Source organism: Ciona robusta, chromosome 9 (genome assembly GCF_009617815.1).
Source record: "Ciona robusta chromosome 9, ASM961781v2".
In the NCBI taxonomy this organism is placed as follows: Eukaryota; Metazoa; Chordata; class Ascidiacea; order Phlebobranchia; family Cionidae; genus Ciona; species Ciona robusta.
In genome coordinates, this window is record NC_143243.1 from 2,331,701 (window position 1) to 2,354,123 (window position 22,423).

Sequence of the window (22,423 nt, forward strand, 5' to 3'; positions counted from 1 at the left end):
CAACAAGAGAGTTAAGTTCTAATGAATAAGCACGTAAGTACTTTAATATATTTTAAATTAACCGTTTTACTACCATCCCATCTTACCCAACATGACTATGCAATACTTCATTTACTCAAACATATACTACAATTGTTGCCTCTGCAGCGTTTTTTTTCTTGAGTTTTATTCTGCATTGATAGCAAAACACAGAAAGTAATGTTTATCATGTATAGTGCTGTATTGTTTTTAGGCAGCAGTGTCTTTAGTATTTAGTTATAAATTTCCACAAAGGAACCGTTTAGAAATGTTTAGAATAGGAAACATGCGTTGAAAAACATAAGCGTTAATTACACTTGCTGCTACGCCAGCTACAGGCTGCTACTAGCATATCTAAACTTATCTATATTGCCACCATGCACGAACAACATTTAAAACCTGTTTCCGCGTGGTGTCGGTATGGGCAGGTCGCTATGGTAAACACCAACGCGGAATTGAATGTTCGTTTTAAATTTGTTAAATGCTTACGCGTGGCTTATTGATATCTTTGTTTCATAAGACGGTTCTTGCATCGGGGTAGCAGGGCTTTTGACTGCTATATACTTGCAATATCATTGTCATAATAAAGCAATTAGATTGTCTTGTGGTTATTATTATACCATTCTCAATAGTTTGACAGGGAGGCTTTATAAAATATGTGTATAATCAACAATGTGAACATGAATAGTAAACCCAATAATAAACCTATAAATGGAATAAAATGCATTTGCTTTAACTGCATGTTTGTGATGTATTTTTTTATTTGTTTTTTTTACAGTCGATAATTATTAATAAAAAAATACAAATAGAAATAAATGCTGTTCAAATACTTGCTATATATTATCCATTAGTTGAATAAATATGAATCTTAATTAAAGCTAAGGAGCCTAATGCCTTGTGTTTCTAAATTAGGACCGAGTATGTTTGATTAGCATGTTCATATAAAAGTGTAGATAAGTTGTATTGGCATTCTTCAAGTGTAGCTTTTCAGGTGGGTTCAATCGTTTTAAAGTATTATTTAGCTCTTATAGCAAGGTATTTCTTTTTAAGAAAAAGAATAAAGAAGAATACAAAGAAATGTATTGTCAGAAAAGTTAATTAAGAGTTATAACATGGCAAACAGCAAGAGTTTCAATACAAACATACAACTAAAACAGTTTTGAGTTATTCTGTAAAATATGTTTGTGTTGTTTAGGATAAACGAAATAAATACTGGTTATGTAAATAGCCTAACAACTACCTGATGCCACTTTGGCAAAATGGCTTCTGGAAAGAATTACTTTGAAGATCTTTTATGTAATGATGATGTCATGCGACATGGATCATTGGATCGTCTCGTGGATGAAATAAATGAAACCAAAGATCGAACGATCTATAAGTTTCTCAGTGATTCTGGAAGCGAAGATTTTTTATGGTCACTCGTCACACTGTTGTCTTCATCAGAAACGAGGTTGGTATTTGGACTCTGAACTTATTTTGAATCTATTTTTGTTCTAATTATAAAAAAGTTTAAAATTAAAAAATGTTTTAAATTTGGTTTTAAATACTATAAAAATATTTTTTTAATAAAATTTTAAAATTTAATTAAAACACAAATTAGAGTAATTTTTACATTTTTTATTGTGCGCTGGTGTATGCAAGATGCATAGGTTGACAGCTTTTTGATATATATATATATCTATAAATAATATATATAATTATATATTATTTGTCAGGATTGTCAGGTAATTGTAATAATACTATGAACTCTACAGAAATTATTTTTTAAGATTTTGAACAAATTTTTGTGGTAAATGTTAGTAAATATAACAATGTCTTGTAAACTTTAAACAATTAGATCTGATTGTTCTTACCCCATAAATCCAAGTATATTGTCTGGCATTTCATTAGTTTGTTTGCGAGTCAATATTGACTATTTGCTTCAATTGACTTGTTAGTCCACATGCGGTGTGCCAAAGGTTATACACACATACCATATTCAGTGTAGAACTTCTGCCGTTAAGACCTGAAGTAATTTCTCTGCATCGATGTTCTGTGTGAAATCAAAGTTAAATTTTTTAAAGTATGAAATTTCATGTAAATAATATTGTAATTTATTTATTGAGGTTTTTGCTAATACAGGAACATTGTGTATGAAGCCTATTCAGATTTTTTTGTGTTCTCCGCTTTAGTTTTTGTACTTTTTAATTTAACTTTAGTTTGTTTATAACACAGAGTTGCAAGCAATGCAGCGTATGTTATCGGAAGTCTCGCTGAGACAGAGCTTGGAGCTCAGAGAGTTTTATCTCTCACTAAAGGAAGAAAAGCAGCTTCTATTATGAAGGTATGCTAGTGTTATGTAGGTAGAAACTTGAATTTTCAATTAATGCTTAGACACAATTTGGATCAAGTGCCAAAAAATATGTAAAAGACAGAAATCCATCCAACGAATGTGTTAGGTGGGAGTTATATTTCGCCTAGATTTACAGGATTTATTTCAGTCATAAATTGACCCCAAAATTTCATGCATACCTAAATATAAAGTTTAGTCCATTGTTAATTACAGCAAAACTTTTATACGAACAATAATTGGTTGCAAGTGAATAATGGTAGTAAGTGTTAAAATATAAAATACTTAACAAATAAATATAAATAACAACACTATACTGGTAGACATAGCATGTGTGCATCAGTGCTTTGGTGTTATTTGCCATGCATTCCAATTCTGTATCATAAACATGTTAGTAATATAAGCAACTATACTTACACAGGACTTAACAAGGATGTTAACATCTGATGATCCAGAATGTGTAATGAATGCTGCAGGAACACTGGGAACATTGGTAAGATGATTGCATTATTTAATATAGAGATTGAATCGTTTGTAAGCTTTCTTAGGTTTTGTTTTAATAAGGTATGAGTGTTAATGTGTTAAAAATGAGCCATACAGAAAAAATCAATCATCCGCAAAGTTACATAGGTGATAACTTGTAAGCCGGCACCAGGTGTGTAAAACAGAACATCCGTGTTATAGAGGCTCTTGTTTTTTTAAATAGTTAAATTTGATTTCACTTGTCAGGCTGAAACGAATGAAGGTCGCGGTTGGATGATTTGTCAACCATGTATCAACGAAGTTCTAACGAACATTACAACGTTACTTGGTTGCGAAAATAACTGGACGGCATCTAATGCTGCTTTGGTTTTAGCAAGGTTTGTAAATGTTATGTTTACACATGATTTCTTTCAATTACACCCTAATTTGTTTAAAAAAATAGGGGTTAGTTTATACTGTACAATGGGTTTAATAGACAATGCTTTTATTTGACACTTTTATTCAAATAATTTTTGCCCGCAGCATGATTTTAACTACTGTTATTTTGCTGCAAATTTTTTCACTTTATTGTTTTAATAATTAGAGATTTTTTTAATACGTTTCGAAAAAGATAAATATTTTTTTGTTCTGATTATGTTATTGACAGAAAATTAGACAAAGAATATTTTTTGTATCGTAAAAAAGTTTTTTAACAGAATCACAATATCTGAAGATGGTTGCCACAGTGTTTTAAATCATCCTAACTCTCCGTATATTCTTACAAGGTTAATTCAATCCCTGGGCAATGATGCAGCAGGTATAAGTTTTAAATTAACTTAACAAATGCACAACACTCATGCTGAGTAGTTTTTTACCAATAACTAGCATTTCATTTTGTTTTAGTTTTTTTAAACTTTATCATTTAGGGGCTACAGGTCTTCTGTCATGCCTCACTGTAGGACTTTACCTATATACAACAGATTTTATTTAAGTTTGTAGCATATAATTCATACATTTAGTCGGTAAACTGTATTAAAACATAAGTTGTGTCAACTTGTGTGTATACGCATATTTATTTAATAGATGAAATTGTTTAAACACCGAACACCTGTAGCCCTTGAGGTATAATTAGATCATTTTTACACTTGTACTTATAACATGTATTAATGTTTACAAGTAAAACAACAAATGAAATATAAAACCATGTCTCTCCTTAATCCCATGTTCCTGTGCCCACCTTTGTTTTCATTTCATTGTTTGCTTCGTTCACAAAACCATTTACTGCCATTGTTAAGCTAGTTACATGGCATCCCAAGCAAATAATGAGACATAATACAATAATCTCTCAGAGGTATTTTAATTCAACCTGTATGACCATTATTGATTTTACTCATGTTGTATTTAGTCTATAACACAATTCAGTGCACTATATTTTTTACACAACAGAATAATTTATAACATTATGGACAGATTATCTGAAACGAAAAATATATTTAACTCTGAAAATGATTTTAGGTCGTGGAATGAATTCTGCGTTTGCAATCGGTCGATTACTTGACATGGCTCCTGGAAAGAAACGTTTGTTGAATTGTAATGAAACAGAAAAAATGGTAAAAATTTTACTCTAATATAAATGTATATAGAAAAAGTAAATGAAGTCCTTAGAGAGCAAAAATACTTGCAACATAAAAAAGGGTGGATATAAAATAGTAAAACAATTTTATTGTCATTTTATTTAAAGAATAGCTATCAAAAGATATTGCAACATTTTAATATTGTTTTTATACAAATCTGCATAAAATCTACTAAAAAATGATTTATGCACTTTTTATATTTTATAGTTACCATAATCAGTTATACCTTATAATATGAACTCATGCATTGCTGGTAACCATAGTTTATGTTTACAGATATCAACATTGTGTCGTATGCTTACAAAAGGAGACATGGGCAGTGCAAAGAACGCTTGTTTTGCTGTTAGTTGCTTAGCAGCAGATGGAGATGGCAACCAACGTGTTCTTGGAAACAGTGCATTTGCTGATGTCCTTACTCGACTGTTGTTGCTGTTGGCCAATGAAGAAGACATTGAAGCTGCTTGGTTCTCAGCTATGTATGTTGGGTTTGTTTAAATTAGTGTATTATATTAGCCAATAGTTTATCTAAAATGAAACACTGCAAAAAATTGTGAAAAGCCCATTAGTAACCATTTGGTTGGAGTAATAATTGTGAAGTGTCTTGCTCAAGGACACACACACCAACAACCATACGTCAATACAGTGTTTACCACAGCAGAATACATTGTTATTTTTAACATAAAGGACACTTCGGACTCTAAGTTGTCACAAACAAGGTGTTTTACGGCTCCGTGAAAACGAACACGTCACAGTTGCCCTTCACAAAAACTTGGAGAAAAGCACCAACTCAAAAGGTAAGTGTGGTGGCATTTAATGTGGTGGAATTAAATAACTTTGTTCAACAAACCTTCGCGTTTTATTGTCATGAAAATGTTTTTTGCCACAATAGAACGAGCACTTAGAGTTTTACAAGATGGCTGAATAAATGTTGGTTTTATAAGCATAGAAAATGGAAAAACCTTTTCACCCCTATGTTTATCTTGCAGAGTTAAATGAAGAGATTAGAAAAACACTAGCGCTGCTAAAAAAACTTGACTGCCCTGATTCTCCTGTGGTTACTAATGTTTCTTCAAGCTGTGTTTCTTTAAGTTGGAAGAAAATGGAAATCCAGAGTGGTTTGGAGATAACCTACAAACTATACAATGGTATGAACTTTAACTCAATGTAGATAAAGCATTGTGAATTTTAACATTGACATTTTCAGGTCAAAAGCTTGTTTATAAAGGCAAGTCAACAGAGACAAGAATTGAGCAACTCATACCAAACACAACGCATGGTTTTAAGCTACGAGCATCAACGCTTGGCGATGACAGTCCATACAGTGAAGTGGTGTATGCAACTACAGGTAGGTCATGTTGTTGTTTAACCACAAAGTTAATGATGCTATCAATCAAACCAATACACTGGCACTGTTCATATTTACAGTACCCTCACGATCTAGCAAACACAGGAGTTAAATTAAAGATGATTTATTACAATCTTGCTTTACACTACCCACATCATAGGTGGATATTCTATTAATTCATTATAGATAACATCTTTAATTTAAAAATCGAAAATTTTTGTGACGCATATAAATGGTTCCACTTCATAATAGAAAGACGTGAAGTAATATTTACACAAAGCTACTTGTGCCATCACCACTGTTGACAGAACACACACTTTTACTCTGAAGTGGTTTTAATTGAGAAGGGCCTACAATACTCACACAGTGGTTACTACACAAAAACATGTTGACACCAAATCTGTCTTAACTGACAAATAAAGTTGCCAGAAAATCATGTTTAAGCGATAATGTCTGACTTCATGCAAATAATAAAACAAAAATATTATACTTTTCTTTAAACAATTTGTAAAGGAGATACAGTTAAATTGGGTGGGGTAGGATGGAACATTTTTCAATTATCTTTTTTATCCTATTTGGTAGTAAACAGAGAATATTTAATTATATAACTGTAGGACTGCAACTCTAAAAAAGGGTTGTTGTTTGTTCAAAACAAAATCGGGAAATATGGGAATTTGAAGCTGACAATATCCCATCTTACCCCTCAGTACTATATGGTATGTACCAACTTATATACCTTGTTTTATAAATAAATTCTTTCCCACAGATGAAGATGTTCCTTCTGCTCCATGTTGCCTTCGTGTGGTTGGTTCTACACCAAGTCAACTTCGATTTAGTTGGAATCCACCGGAGTTTCCAAACGGAGTTTTAAGAGGATATTCTATCTTTCTAGGTTGGTTTAATATTTAAAAATTTGAATTAAAATGGAAATAAGTAAATGTCACGTTAAGAAAACTGGTAGTTAAAGCATGGGTGTCTATTTGTTTACAATCCGCGCTGTGACAAAGTTGTTAGTGTGCCTGTCTGTAGCCCATAGGTTTCGACCCTTTAACGGTAACATCAGTGGACGCATATGTCTTTGCTAAGACACTCAGTGGTAAGTGCTCCAACTCAGTGGTCCATTATGAGCTGTTTAACTTGTCAGCCATACGTTAAAACAATCACTCCCATAGTTTTGTACATGGTACTCATAAGTGGGCATGTGGTTTGTGAAACAGAACACCCATGTTATAACAACTGCCATTACCCCGTCACGCGAGGATAAATATCAGGTATTCATTTATTTATTTCTAACACACCAGGTGACAAACTAATGGAAACGACACCAGACTTAACGTACATTTTCGGTCGGTTAAACCCATCAACAACTTACAACATACATGTGTGTGCGAGTACTGCTGTTGGGCTGGGAGAGAAAGCTTCAATATCTGCAACCACACAAGAACTAGGTGGGTGATTGCAAAAGAAATTTTTCTAAAATAAATTTTTCTAAATTATTCTATTCTTAGTCAGTCAGGTCCTGTATAGTGATACGGCATGGTTAACGGGATTTAGGCATTTATTTTTATTAAGTTACTTGAAACTTAAAAAGCATAATTAGTCCCATTCACCTTGATGAAAACCACATGTATAGGGCGTTTAAACGTTGCTGCGCAAAAAAATATTGTTGTAATAACTACATTAAGTCTAATTAATGACTTTGGTCGATAGCTAAATTCATTACACTATTTTAAAATTTTACCCAAAGGTGCTCATGCCCCTGGTCGACCATCGGTCACTGTGATTGGTCGAAACGAAGTCCATGTGACCTGGAATCCACCAGCTGTTCCACTCGGACGATTTTTCCGATTTGAGCTTCTTGCCAACAAAGACGTCATCTATTCCGGGACAAATCGGGTTCATAAAGCAACTAACTTAACCCCGGACACCGACTATTCATTCTCAGTACGTTAATGTATTTAATATTTTTATTTTACATAGGTACCTGACGCTGTACTTGAGTTTTTGCGCTTAATTTGTAAACAAAATTTGCGGGTGCCTTTTCTTGTGTTGTTACTGATGCGGAATATAAATGTACTGTTGGTCCAAACTCCCTGCTGTAAACGAAAAAATACCAGAATACATGATTGTAAATAACAGGCACATGGTGTTTGAAACCACCACAAACTGATGTGCAATTAAAACACCTGAATATAACTGCATTTTACACACTGTATGACTTTGCCTTCAGGAGCGTATTTTTAGCAAGGGGGTTTACGCTTATAACAATAGTTGCCTGCAATATGAAGATGATTAGATACAAAATAACATACTTGTAACATAACTTGTAAGCTAGGTGTATGAAACAGAACACCTGTGTTATAACGACTGTCATTTTCTGGTCACTTGAGGATAAAGTAAGTTACATTCATTAATTCATGGGTGAAAATGTTAATAACAGTGTTTTACTCCAAGGTATGTGCGATAACGAGTGAAGGTCGTTGTGAAGGTGAAGCAACCAAGAAACGAACTTTAAAAGATAAAAGTCAAGTTGAACCAGGAAGACACAAACATAAAACTCATTCGTTCAAAGCAAAGGAATTCCAAATGGTGGAAAAAGCAAAAACTCAAATTAAGATTGACCGTCCGAAAATTAAGAAAGTAAGTTGATTAAGTGTGGTAAGTTATAGATGTTACTTCTCCTTGTATGTCTGGGTAGCTTAGGAGTTATAGCATTAGTGTTCTGTTACACATCATGTATGGTGTCTTTATACATCTTGTGCCCACTTAGTTACACAGTAGTTTTAGGTTTTATATAAATATGTCAATTTATAATTTTATATCGTAATTTTACCAAAATTGTCATTAACAGAAATTGTCACTCGGACGACCGTCATCTTGTGTGTCGTCGGTCTCGGCCAAATCTAAAGATGGTTCAGGGTCAAAGGTCGGGGAGGGAATATGGGCGAGCGAGACTTCTCCTAGTTCAGGAAATTCCCCAGAAATACCTGCTAGGAAAACAACTGCTGTGGTAACTTGTGGAAGTAATAAGGTAGTTTTATGTTTCATATTTAATCATGAACCATAGAAATAAAATAAACAGTGTTTTGTTCTAATAAATATGTTGTTCTCATGACTTATCGATATGTATGTGTCATTGGGAGCTACCTCAAGTTACAAATGTGATACATGAAGCAGGGAGTATGAAACAGAACATGTAATAACGACTGCTGTTGCCTTGCCACGCTAGATTTAAACAAGTATCATGATTGAATTATTTATAATTAGCCTTGTTTTAATAAACATTTCATTATTTTTTCAGAGCAAACCACCAGCACCACCTAATGGTCATCTTTCAATGTTTCTTCGGAAAACAAAATCCGAATATCCGATTCGATCCAGGAGATCTCTAGGTAAATAACTTTTAAAGTGATTTAATATCAAAATAAAATGAATAGGTGTTACATTTTCTCTATTATTGTATTTTCTTATATTGCTGGTTGGGTGAAAATTGGGAATACTAATTTATTGGGAGTTTGAAGTCTGAGAAAAATTTTACAAAAAAATATTTTGCCAAAATTTTTGGAAATCTTTGTTTTAATAGTTTTATTTATCAAAATAAAACAATTTATCAAATAAAGGTATTTTAAAAGCAGGCAAGAGGTGTATGTAACAGAACACCCATGTTATAATGCCTGCTATTGCCCGCCAGGCAAGGGTAATAAGTTACATACATTTATATGAAATTAAATACCTTAGTACTGAATTCATTTTATACCAATTATAGATCCCCCGGTTTCCCAAAAAGTTTTAATTGAACCCGTTTCTTGGGATGAACTTTTAACATCGGATGATCAACAGCAACATAATGTTCCACGAAAGCAAGTTCCTCAGAAGCAGAAGATTAAAACGAAATCTGACCTTCTAGAAACAGAAAAATCTTATATAAACTTGATTACGAATAAAAATCCAAATTTACCGCAAGTAACACAAGGCGATAAGCAACGTAGTGAATTTACGAACGATATGCAGATTTTTCGGGAAAAGCACGTTTTTAAACTCAGGGGTCGCCGCAAAAAAAGGATTCCATCTTCAGAAAACTCAGATTCATCGAGTGATGAAATTGCTCATCTACCTCAGAATAAAGGTGGTTTGACTAACTGAATGTAACTTTTTTTTAACTCGAGTAGCGGGGCAACGGCTGCCATAGATATGAGGGTTCTGCTTTTATGCAACTCATACCCATTTCGAGTTACCACAAATGTAATTTATTCTTATGTGTTACGAGTAACCTTCTAAATTAAAAATATTAACCATGCATTCTATCTACACACTATCTTCATATAAATAAATAACTTTTATTTCAGGAACCCGGCCAAAGCTTATACCATTATCAATGGCAGGTGAGTATTTACTTTTTATTTCTAAAACAAACTGACATATTAATGTCACCTTATTATACCAACATTGTAACTCACAGTTATAACACAGGCTATTCCATGCACTTCCTGCCAATTTTAACAACCCATTTGTGACCACTGGGTTGAAACATTTACCACAAAAACACACATAACCATTTTGTTTCTTTTAACTTCTTGTTGCAAGTTGCACTCTATGTCCAACTTTGATGTAACACTAATATTGTGCTAACAAAATAGTACATTACATGTTTTTACCAATTAAACAGATCTGATCAGCAATTCACTTGCCAAATCATCTGATTATAATTTGGTTGATCAAAAAACTGGAGTTTCTCGTATAAAAACACCTTCAAAAGGATATTGGTCAGACCATGACGCTTATACATGTGTTCCACAGAAGAAAAGTGGGCAAAGCTTGGCACCGATTAATTATAAAACATTCACTGGAGCTCATAGGTTTGTTGGGAATAAATAAGTGTATGTGTGGTAGAGCCACGAGCCTTTTTTGGACTTGATTTAAAAAAAAAATTATTGGAACAGACTACTAAAAACAATGAAGAAAATAATGATTTTTAAAAAAGTGCATCACATGAGAACGTCTTAATTATTGTAACAAACTATCATAAACTACTGAAGATATCTATTGGAGTCTAAGGTCTCTATTGATTACTAAGTGTTTTATAAAAAAATGTATTTTGATTTATTAAAATTCGAAAATACCTGTGACAAACAGAAAACGTTCTAGATGGGCATTTTGTGTAAAAAATCAGAAAATACAAATAATTTTTCTATATACAGACCAACCCGGAGTTACCGGCAAGAATCTCCATTAGTGGGCGAGACATGGCTTGCCGATCTTCCCACAAATGGATTGGAGAAAAATAAATATAAATTTATTCCAACTCAACTGAGAACCCAACCATTAAATCTTCCAAAACCAGGTAGAAATCTAAATCAGCTAAGTAAAAATGTCACAAAATTAAATGAGAAGTCCATCAAATATTTGATAATCTCAGTTGGGCATTGTCCAATAAAATACTAGCTTTCAAAGTTAAAATTTTATTTTTAAAAAGTTAAATTTTTTCAGTCATGTCACGACACAGACTAGAATCGCTGACTCAGCTTGATTTACGACACGACTCATCAAAAAAAGAGTAAGCAAGTGTTTTACATGTTTTTAAAACTCTACTAACTGCATTAGCAGCATTACATTGAAAAAAGTTCAGAAACCACTGCTTTAACACTTGATAGTTACATAATTATAACCAATATAACTCTTCAGGTCCAAGATCCAACATGAGATGACTTCTCTCTTCCAATCCTCTTCACTTGAAAGATCTCCGAGAGGAACAAAGATCATCGTGAAAGACAACACAACGTCACCTCATGCCTCGTCACCATTCAGATCCAACCTCCTGACCGATGATCACAGATATTCACCTCACAGAGCAATAGTTGGACATGGAGATGCCGTGTAATAAACCACGTCCAGAAACCACAATTTCATCGTCAAAAATGTCCAATCCTGAAACGTCAGCCACGTGTATGATGTCACAATCTTCTTTATTGCACTTCATTGTTAAGTTGTCGGAAACAATTAACCTCCATTTTATAATACGTTGGTCTATGGAAACTGTTACCACAGATATCATGTCATTCATGAAGCTGATGTGCACTCCCGTGATTTGGGTCGCATGAGCACTTTTCACGCAGCACTCGGAAACATGAACCAATGTTTTTTCATGTGAACGAAGTAAAAGAAAATGCAAAGCATTGTCATCTCCACCACTAACAACCAACAAATAATTTGAATTTTCCATTTTCATTTCACAACTTGCTATTGCATTGATTCCAGATTGGTGGCATTTGTGAGTTAATAATTCCTCCATTGATGATGTCATAAAGTAAAGTTTTCCATTGGTGGAGCCAGCTATAATTAGTTGGTTGATATATGTCAATGTAAGAAAGCAATGTTCGTATTCTCTTGACGAACCTGAAATATTTATCACTGTAATTCTTCACATTTTGTGCTTCACTGTATTCCATAACAATCAGTGTTTAATTCAAATAATTTTCATAAATAAATCTTAATATTTTTTAAGTCTTGCCAAAATTAGTATTGAAAAAAAAATGATATAAACACTGATTGCAATTTTTTAACACGTCATGCTTGCTTATAATTATGCACACAGTTACTTGATATATTGATCGTGTTTTGTTGAATTTGTGCGACCCGTAATCTTCCATCCGAACACGCCAATGACACTTTTGTTTCTCCACCTTTAAACACAAATACTATGTTACTTCTTCCACCAGGCATATTTTAAATAATCTTTTAGCGGCTTATCTGGTATGAAAAAAACAAAGCGCATTTCCAATAAGAAAAATTGGATAACAAATTTACAAAAAAAATGTAGTGTATTTCTGACGTTTTGTCTGCCACATTTTTTCAAACCAAATGAGCCGTTGAAAGATTATTTAAACATTACATCCTCACTTAATTGTTTCAATAAATAAACAACATCTTACTTTTGTCCTTCCATCCAACAACTGACATATACCTCATGTCTGATGAACTTTTTTCTCCTTCAAATGAAGCAACTTGTTTCACCAAACATTTCTATAGAATTGAAATTAGATTAGAGAATATTTAACATTTTATATCTTGATTTAAAAATTGAATTAGAATATTTAAAAAAAAAAAAAATGGTTATTGAGTTAGAGTAATGTAGGAGTGAGCCATATCATTTTAATCAATAAGTTCATTTAGGTGCTTCTATGAAAACAAAACACCGGTGTTATAACGACAGTTTTTACCTGCCCACAGAATAGAAATGTTACATTATTAAATTTATTCATAAACAAGCTAAACTCTGTTTCATTTTTATAACATGTAGAAGTTAAGACATTTAGGTAATAATAGAATTTGTTACTATTAATGTTGTTTAAAAATATAGAAATACCGCAGATGTTTTCATTAGTTGGACAGAATAAACATTGAGGGTGGCCCTTCCCCCAGCAGTAAACAACAGTGTTTCCAAACATAAATCATTTTCTTTAACCGGCAACACTGCAAGTGATCGAACATTTGAAGAATGATCGTCAAGGATTTGTAAAACTTCCAACTGTAAGAATATTAAATGGTAAATTATAACAAATTTAGAAATATTTAAAATCAGAGTTTATTTATTAAATAATAAATGTAAAAACAAATGCAATCAAACACAATTTTCCACAAATTTATGTAAATGAAAAGTTGAGAGTAATTACGAGATAAAAGTTATTATAAAAACGACTAAAGCGAAAATAAAAAATGTTATTCCTTCATTTAAGTTCTTAGTAACTGATTTGTATTTAATTTTACAGATGTGGTAACTCGAAAGTGAGCACAAAGTGTATGAAACAAAACACCCATGTTTTAACGACTGCTTTTTCTCCACACAAGGATAAATAAGTTACATTCATTTACATACATTATAATACAAACATATTTCAGGACTGTATACCTTAGTTGTAGATTGAGATCGAACAATAGCTGATATAATAACTTTAGTGTCGTCAGCACCAGTTACAATGTATGATGTGGAACTATCACTTGATTCTACTCTTCCCAAGAATTTAACACAAGTTATTTGTTGGCTGTGTAGTGATGTTGATACCAAGGACTCTGTTTTCACTTCATAAGGTATCTGAATGTAAGGTATTACAGCTTTTTGATACCAGCGCTGTGGGATGGTAGTAAGCACGACTGCATCTAGCACACAGTTTATGGGTTCAAGGCTTGACGCTGCTACCATTGTGGAAAAATGACTTCTTGGGCAAGACACTTGTTCCAACCCAATGGTCCCTTGTGGATTGCCTCAATCATGCATTAAAAAAATAATTATCCACGAAGTTAGATACGTTGAAACACGTAAGCGGGCACAAAGTGTATGAAAAACAACACTCATTTTATACCAACTGTTATTTTAAATACTCACAAAAATAGCAACATATATTGTCAAAAATAATCACCTCAACTATATTTATTGTTCCTGCCTTCAAGAAAACAAACTTTGAGTGTTTGACTGAGAAACCCCATGATCTGTGGCAACCACCGCACAATACAGAGAAAACATCATCACCTTAAATATTTATCCTCATTTTAAAATATACATATATATATTTTTTAAATTTGTTTTAAAAAACTTCATTGTAGCATTTTGCATTCAACCACACTATATAAATTATATATATTTTAAATGAATAACATGTCTTCTAAATTTTATGACATCATCTAAAAGATTGTAAATACTACTAATTTTAAATTTTACTGTACAATATTTTAAATTATACATATTCTAATAATACCACACATTAATCCTAAAATGTCTTACAAATAAAATATATTCCAAATTTTAGTTAAAACTGCACATGTTCAATTGAAGTTTGCTCATAAAACTTCATAATCAACATTTTATCAATCCAAATTTACCTGAATATTTACTCCATGCAACAAACTTGTTACCACGGAAACCATGGAAGAACAATTTGTTTCCATCCACTACATTGCATCCCTCTATCCAGTCCATTCCCTGTTAAGGAATAAATAAAATAAAACCTATGAACATTTGTGTATAACAGTAATACACTTCTTCTACAATTTGCAAAGGTTCTCTTGGAGCATTCACTGTGAACTATTGGTGGAATTTGTTTTGTGATTTTGTTTTTCCATCATTATTGAACCATTTTTTTCCAATTAAATGTGAGTAAGTTTTTAACACCAAGATATCTTAACGATTGTCATTTTTTCGCGATCATTGTTTTTTATTTTTTTATCTTTGCTACCGTAATAGAAGGAACAAATAATTTGTATTAGTATGGTTTTATTTAGTATTATAGTGTTAATATTTTTTTATTCATTAAAACCAAGGTTTTTTGTTAATATTTCAGTGCTAAATACCTGGGATGCTCTGTGTTTAGTTTCCAAGATTAAATCACCATCATCCAACTTAGATTTCCTCCAATAGCCATCTCTACCTGTGCTTATAATTGAACCATCATATAATGTTAATGAAGTACTTCCATATTTCCCATGCACACCATGTATAGTGGTCGTGGGGTGGGGGGTATCTGGAAACAACGTAGTAACTTACAATTATATTAGAGAAGAGATTGGTTTTACAGATAGAACCCAAGCCATAATGCTTGTTCAAATTCTAAGACTTATATACATACACTGTTCTTAGTTTTTTTATGATAAATTACACAATGTTTTGTCTAAAAAGATCAAGCAAAAATATGCATATTGTATTGCATGTTATACAGCACTGTGCAATTGAAAATATAATACAATATAAAAATTATGACACGTAGACTTTTAATATTTTCAGCTCTTTTAAGACCAGTTTTCATGATAAATTACATATTTTGTTTGTGTGATAAGATCAAAATAAAAAATATTGACAAAAAATGTTTTACTTATGTTTTAGCATGTTCTACACTGTTTTTCGAACAGTGCACCATATAACAGTTAGAATTTTGTCATAAAAGTACAAATGAAACATTCGACATATAGGCCTACATATAAAACTAGTGTTTTAATATTTCTAGCGCAGCAAACTGAACATAACAAACTGTTGTAAGCAAAAAATATAAAAAAACAAACAAATTTAGTTAAAAAACCTACCTTCATGAAATAAATGTAACGACCCTCTTCTATCCCCACACACAATATATGGACGAACAACCAACACATCAACATGCCATCTATGCTTGGCTGGTGGTAATATAAACTCACGGTAAGGATTTAAAACTAATTCTTTTTTTTCGGAAGCAACTTGTAACCAAACCAATCGACCGTTTTCACCTGAAAGAAAAAATTTAATAAAACAAAAGAATAAATGTAACTTATTTATCTTAAAGTGAGAAGGAAAACAACGGTCGTTATAAAATGGGTGTTTTGTTTCATAAACCTTGTGCCCAGTTACCAGTTATCACATAGGTAACTTTGTAGGTGAATATTATGTTGGAGCAGTTGCCATTAAGTATCTCTTTTCTCAAGAACATATATGACCAAAACGGTGGAAGGGCTGAGCCTTGAACCCATATCTTTGGACTTGAGGCAGGCTGCTGGCCTAAAACGCTAAACCAGATTGTGGTAGCAACTAATAAATATATTTATGTAGATAAATAAACCTGATATAAAGACATTATCACCACTCCATGATAAATTGTAAACTTTAGATTGAAATAAATTCATCTCCACATGTTCGACGACATCGTGATTTTTATCCAACGCCAAAATCTTTACTGAACCTTAAAAAAAACAGGCATAAGTTTTATTAAATTTTTTAAATACACAAGCAAACAGCAAACTAATTAAATCAATCAAGAGAAGAAACATGATAGCAAAACTACCGGAATTCTATATATTTATATATATAGCATATGGCATACATATATATAGAAAATTTTAACATATAATGAGTATAATGTAGACAAATTGTATAGTATATATATATATATTTCACCATATTTAAGAATATATTAAAATATTATACATTACACATCACATTGACACTATATCTTTACAAAGAAATTAATTATAACATTAACAAACCTTTAGTATTCCCAACTCCAATATATTTCTCTGTTTGATTGACATCCATCATAGAATATGAACCATATTTTATGTCTGTGCGTAAAACTGACCATTCCGATTGGTTAATATTGTAAAGCATGAGTGCACCCATGCTAGTATGAACCAACACACTGACTTGGTGTTGTATTAATAGTTTCACAGTTTTTGGCACACCCAGATTATCTGAAAAAATCATTTTGTATATGTAAATGAATGAATGTTATTAACTTTATACTCGCGTGGTCAGAAAACGACAGTTGTTACAACATGGGTGTTTTGTTGCATACAGCTTGTGCCAGTCTACGAGTTACCATGTATTTTACTTTGTGATGGATTGTTTTGGGGGGGTTTCTTTCTTTTTATGTATGGCTGACAATTTAGACAACCTATAAGTGACCGCTAGGTTAGAGCAATTGCAGTTAATGCCTTGCCCAAGGTAACATACACCGACAATGGTAGCAGCGTAGAGGTTAGAACCCATGACATCTGGGCTAGAGACAAGATTTCATATTGTTTTATTTACAAATGCACCAGATAAAACAAAAACACCTTACCATTATCAGGCAGATTGACTTGTTGAATAAAATGTTGCAACAAACATGTATTTAAATCAAACAAACGAATTCCACCATCTGCACCGCCAACTATGAACTTGTCTAAAATATAAAGAAAACATGTTAATGTTCAAAACAAATGATCAGCAATTGATAAAATATTTAATTAATGAAGTCATAGTGAGCAACTGCAGTAGCTTTATCAAGTTCTGCAGCAAAAATGGCTGTTGCTAAATGTTTATTAACTTTTTGTGCTATTATGCGAGTATAGATAAGGCAATAAGTGCTTACACAAATATATGTTGCCAAAAAAAGGCAACTTGAAGGTAATACTCATTAGACAGTTATACGGACGTTTTTATACAAGAAATTTTTTACTGTGCTAACACAATTCCTATTCAGCCGCTTGCCCATAAGACATATAAATATACAGCAGTAGCGCCATTGAGCTTTGAACCTGGTATCTTTCAGTTACAAGTCAAGCACTAAACCACTGCACCATTTGTAAGCATATTGATAATCATGCTAAAGCAGCGGTTCCCAACCTGTGGGTCGCGACCCGAACTGGGGTCGCCTGACAATTTGCCTGGGGTCACCTGAGGCCTTCTGAGAAGTTTAGAATTTCATTAGTTTAGAAATTTAGAAAGTTAACTCCTAACAATGGGCAGCTCACCACAGAGCGCATCGCGATTTTACTAGAGTACTAGACAAACCAGAACACCCTGGGCCTCATTACAGGATTTTCGTTTAATAATGGCAAATATGCTCGGAAAGCAAGATTTTAACGGCAGTTTAGCGGCCATGAAAAATTACAGGATTTACTCGTTTGATTTAAGGTAATTCATTACGTCACAAAGGCCTTTACCATGAAAATAAAAATTTAATTGCTGATTGCTGAAATGCATTTAAGCAAAAGTTGGTTTTGAGGTCGCGATTTTATTGAATTCCCGGCATCAACCATAGGTAGCCTACGATAGCTAGCCTAGCCTACATAACTTTCAAAAGCGACCCAACTTATTTTATCCTTGGGGTCACCGCAACTTGGCAAATATTATAAAAGGGTCACGGCACCAAAAAGGTTGGGAACCGCTGTGCTAAAGTCAAAACAAACAACTATTTACCTCCATTAGTTGCTAAACTTAATAAATTTCCTCTGCAATTGATTTTTTTCACAACATCAGCTTTTACAATTGAGTTATTTGGATTCAATGACCAAATAATTGCCAAACCATCTTCAGAAACACTGATCAGATAGTTCTTGCCATCTAAAAGAAGGTAATTAAAATGTTAACTGCTCCAACCCAGTGGTTACTAATAGTTTAACTAAATTTGCAGGAATCAACGCAACCACCTACAAAAATCCATACTTGTAAAATTGGTAAATTACGCAGTTTAAACCTTAGGTCTTTTGGAGTGCCTTGCTGTAGGCCCTCACCTATAGTATATACAATATAATGTAGTAAGACACACAGAACATAACCTAAACCTACCTCTTGTTATTGAAAGAACATTCCACACCCTTGCTTCGTGGCCATACATAACACACATACACTGTGTAGTAGTTGTTGTTTCACCATATATAGTTTGTAATAAAGATGAACATTTCCATATTCTAATGCTACGGTCGTCAGATGCACTTGTTAATAGCTGTCAATCAAACTAATTAAGTTAATAATGATGTAAACATTAAACAGCAGTTAAGTATCTGCTTATGAGTTACTTAATATGCAAATGATTAGTATATACACATAACAAATATATAATTGTTTGTTTAACAAATAAAACACTCAAAACATTCATAGGTAGGTATATGGTAAAAAAGCTATTCCATATGTTACCCTATAAAATAACTATATTTATAAGACAATTATATATAGCAAAGTATAGGGGATAATTTAAGAATTACTAAATAAGACTAAAGTTATCAATATTAAACGGGGTGTTCAAAATAACTCACATTTGTTTTATGATCATATGAAATATGAAATATCACGCCATCATGACCGACCACCCTTTCCATTATTTCAACCAACCCACCCCCAACACATGGTTGCCACACAACTATCTGGTTGAATACGGTACCAGCACATAATATCAACTCATTTATGCTGTGAGCTGCTCTGGACAAATGATTTTATAAATTTTATGTGTAATGAATGAATGTAATTTGTTTATCCTGGCATGGCAACTATAATTGTTATAACATGGATGTTCTGTTTTATACACCTAATGCCAACTTACAAGTTACGGCTTTATAGTATGCTACTTAGTACTTACATATTTAAAAAACCTTTTAAAAAATGTATGAATACATACAAGTGATATAAATTACAGTTCAATAACTGACTTGTACTTCAAAATTTAAGAATGTTTAAAAAAATATTAAAATCAAGAAAAAAATTATAGCAAAATGTTTAATTTTAGCTACAGTTTCTCTTTTCAAAAAAAAACAAAAAATAACACAAAACCTTACCCCCATATTGAATAAAATGAGCTGAATATAAAATACATTTCTCCTTGCAATGAATTTCATGAAGAATCTCAGATGTTTGAAGATCAATGATTAGTACAGTGTTATGGGCAAGGGCAACAGCAATACAACTCTGTGGACTAAAAATGAAACACATTTTTATTTAATTATATTGTGTTTATGGTTATACCTTACCCTTGAATAAAAGTGGTGTCTAAAACCCAATCATAACATTCAAACTTGTGTTTTTCTTTAAAATTTTCATCAGAGCAATCTGAAAATAGTGATTTAATTACAAAACACAAGTTTTTGCATTCAGTCAAAGACACAGAAAGTAACTTGATACAACAACTGATTTGTAAAATATGTAGGTAAACAAAACACAAGTCTTTGTAGCTGTATGGAGCAAAGTAACGAACCTAATGAGCACTGCTTTAAAAATTATACCAGTACTTATGACTCATAATATATTTATAGCTATCTTACTATTACAAAAAATTATTAATTGTATGATTGCATGATATTAATATCATTAGTGGAATGTAAAACTTATGTTAATAATCATAACACACTTTTAGAAACATGCCTACCTGATGTTAAAACAGAAACATTTTTTCCACCATAGACAATTACTTCAAGTGCATTAGAAAAAGATACACACTGTAAATAAAAAAAAAACAAATTTATAGTTAAATAAAAGCTTAATCACCTATTTTAATACATATATTTCACTTTATAAGTAATAATATATTACTATTTACTATATTCAATAAACCTACAATGTTTACCTTAATCCCATGTACCACAGAGTTTTTAAAAAGTTGTAACTCCTGGAATAAAGTAAGTCGGTTTTCTTTGAAAAACTTGAAAATCTGGACAGTACCACCTTGCCCTGATAATGAAAGGATACATTTTCATCTCTACACCTCAATTTTAACCCAAGCTTTAAGGTGTTGCAAATATTCCATCATAAGGTAAAATATGCTAGCCACTGCATCATTTAGTCATAAATTTACATTATTTGTGATATGTTTTATATTCTAAAACTAAATTTAATTTAAAAGTTAAATATATATAAATTATTAAATTGCATCTTGTATAGGCTATTCTCTAACAAAAACGCAAATTGTGTGAATTTGCGTTTTGTACAACTTATTGCCAGTTTCAAAGCTGTAATACTTTGTATTCTTGTATTGTAAAAGTTAAAATAATAACGCACCAACAAATATATGATCCTCATTCATGCTGAGAGCTGTCACTGGGAGTTTTTGAAAGACAGATGTCAACATATTGTAAGCTATATATAAATACTTAATTTTCTACGTTTAATACACCTTGATAATCAACAAGAGTCCAGAATTATATTATGTGACATTCATTTTAACAAAAAAACGCAAAATATTATACCACAAAACAAGCTCTTGTGATATATGGCACTACTTTTAATTTCTAATCACCATATTTAACAAACACTGGCACATTTTGGGGCTCATTTTATGATCATATTTGTGGACCTATTACCAAAAACTGATCAGTTACTTTATCTTTCTATTATCCCCACATTCATTTTGTTAAAAATGATTCTGAAACTCTAGATGCGCCACTGCAAGTATTACAACACAAGTAGAAATAGCATTTCAAGGTTGCCACCATAGAGGTTATGTGTACATTTCACATATTTCTACCACAAATTTCCCTCTTAAAAAAACAAGTCTTTATAAACAAAACTCCCATGTTATTGTTAAGTTTGAATGAAGATGTGATTTTATTAAATCTTTTGGCAAATATCAATAAATATGTTTCATATTTATTCTTCATCTGATGTTTCCTCTTCTGAGTCAGAGAGGAAAATCTCAGGAGGGCGATTTGTATTGACGAAGATGTCCGATAGATCATCATCATCGCTATCCTCCTCACTTCCTTCGACGGATTCATTTGAAATTTTCAATTTTTCTGTTTCTTTTACAATCTCGAAATCATTGACTTTTTCTTCAAATTCTTTCGGCCACATTTTGCAAATTTTTATTTCTTTGATGTGTTGAGCGTAAAGAATCCTCACTATTTCACCTTTGACTCTATCGCCTTCAATAATAGGCTCTGTGATGACATAATCACCGCGTTTGATCCAAATATTCTTCCGAAACTTGACAGGAAGACTGGCGAGAAATCTCTCCCCAGAAGGGGTAATAACTTCGTGTAAATTTGAGCCAGAATTACCCAGAACTTTCACAATTGTTTGATCTGGTGCCGGCATGCTGAAGTTTTCCAGCACTTCCTTGATCACATGTTTACGTTTTGTTGCAGCAGTCATTGGTATAATATTAATACCAGCAGATAATATATAAAGTTAATGGAAATAGAGATTATAGTTTTTTGATGAGCTTTTTTTGACAGCAATAGCAGTTTAGCTGCCACGTTACACCGGTGACAAATTTAAGCCGCCATAATCGGAAAGAGTGACGTCTTCAGTTGAAATGATTGTTGCAAAGAAAGGTGTTTTCTGATACAATTATTATTGTGTTTATCATAATATTAATTAAACTAAAAAAAATCTGCAAGTATAAGATATAAATGAACGTTATGTAGCCA

The 22,423-nt window shown here is 32.3% G+C and overlaps 3 protein-coding genes across 6 annotated transcripts; 1 reads left to right on the forward strand and 2 right to left on the reverse strand.

Moving 5' to 3' along the window:
• Window positions 1-833: 833 nt before the first annotated feature.
• Window positions 834-12,721, forward strand: LOC149730771 (uncharacterized). 3 transcript variants are annotated; one of them, XM_089883969.1, is made up of 23 exons: window positions 834-1,009; window positions 1,214-1,468; window positions 2,233-2,341; window positions 2,769-2,840; window positions 3,077-3,207; window positions 3,526-3,626; window positions 4,325-4,419; window positions 4,720-4,919; window positions 5,128-5,237; window positions 5,430-5,588; window positions 5,648-5,788; window positions 6,555-6,680; window positions 7,090-7,236; window positions 7,536-7,732; window positions 8,243-8,428; window positions 8,640-8,819; window positions 9,090-9,180; window positions 9,555-9,914; window positions 10,135-10,170; window positions 10,455-10,644; window positions 10,987-11,129; window positions 11,276-11,342; window positions 11,471-12,721. In XM_089883969.1, exons 2-23 carry the CDS (start codon window positions 1,278-1,280, stop codon window positions 11,664-11,666), a joined length of 3,228 nt encoding a protein of 1,075 aa, XP_089740095.1. In that variant the 5' UTR covers window positions 834-1,009; window positions 1,214-1,277; the 3' UTR covers window positions 11,667-12,721. The 3 variants fall into 3 exon arrangements, with proteins under 3 accessions (XP_089740095.1, XP_089740098.1, XP_089740096.1); XM_089883972.1 differs by lacking the exon at window positions 11,276-11,342 and having other exon boundaries at window positions 11,471-11,608; XM_089883970.1 differs by lacking the exons at window positions 834-1,009; window positions 1,214-1,468 and adding an exon at window positions 1,957-2,080.
• LOC149730772 (tRNA (34-2'-O)-methyltransferase regulator WDR6-like) lies at window positions 11,232-21,186 on the reverse strand. Of its 2 annotated transcripts, none has more exons than XM_089883979.1 (20): window positions 21,054-21,186; window positions 20,623-20,726; window positions 20,425-20,494; window positions 20,030-20,108; window positions 19,838-19,974; window positions 19,322-19,479; window positions 18,855-19,011; window positions 18,486-18,629; window positions 17,365-17,466; window positions 16,790-16,993; window positions 16,366-16,485; window positions 15,857-16,036; window positions 15,131-15,300; window positions 14,663-14,762; window positions 14,203-14,312; window positions 13,695-13,877; window positions 13,152-13,313; window positions 12,718-12,808; window positions 12,385-12,468; window positions 11,232-12,181 (listed from the first exon to the last, which is right to left on the reverse strand). In XM_089883979.1, exons 1-20 carry the CDS (start codon window positions 21,121-21,123, stop codon window positions 11,625-11,627), a joined length of 2,982 nt encoding a protein of 993 aa, XP_089740105.1. In that variant the 5' UTR covers window positions 21,124-21,186; the 3' UTR covers window positions 11,232-11,624. The 2 variants fall into 2 exon arrangements, with proteins under 2 accessions (XP_089740105.1, XP_089740106.1); XM_089883980.1 differs by having other exon boundaries at window positions 19,322-19,484; window positions 21,054-21,121.
• Window positions 21,169-22,412, reverse strand: LOC149730773 (putative RNA-binding protein EIF1AD). Its single transcript, XM_089884101.1, has one exon. The coding sequence runs from the start codon at window positions 22,143-22,145 to the stop codon at window positions 21,642-21,644; it is 504 nt and encodes a 167-aa protein (XP_089740227.1). The 5' UTR covers window positions 22,146-22,412; the 3' UTR covers window positions 21,169-21,641.
• Window positions 22,413-22,423: the final 11 nt, after the last annotated feature.

Excerpts from the sequence above, each read along its gene's own strand:
- LOC149730773 (XM_089884101.1), bottom strand. The coding sequence starts at position 22,145 with ATGACTGCTGCAACAAAACGTAAACATGTGATCAAGGAAGTGCTGGAA.
- LOC149730771 (XM_089883969.1), top strand. The coding sequence starts at position 1,278 with ATGGCTTCTGGAAAGAATTACTTTGAAGATCTTTTATGTAATGATGAT. Across the intron at positions 5,789-6,554 it reads AGTGGTGTATGCAACTACAG|ATGAAGATGTTCCTTCTGCT; the intron begins GTAGGTCATGTT and ends TCTTTCCCACAG. Across the intron at positions 7,237-7,535 it reads TGCAACCACACAAGAACTAG|GTGCTCATGCCCCTGGTCGA; the intron begins GTGGGTGATTGC and ends TTTTACCCAAAG.
- LOC149730772 (XM_089883979.1), bottom strand. The coding sequence starts at position 21,123 with ATGTTGACATCTGTCTTTCAAAAACTCCCAGTGACAGCTCTCAGCATG. Across the intron at positions 16,994-17,364 it reads AGTCAATCTGCCTGATAATG|ATAATCTGGGTGTGCCAAAA; the intron begins GTAAGGTGTTTT and ends TGATTTTTTCAG. Across the intron at positions 12,809-13,151 it reads AACTAATGAAAACATCTGCG|AAATGTTTGGTGAAACAAGT; the intron begins GTATTTCTATAT and ends TCAATTCTATAG.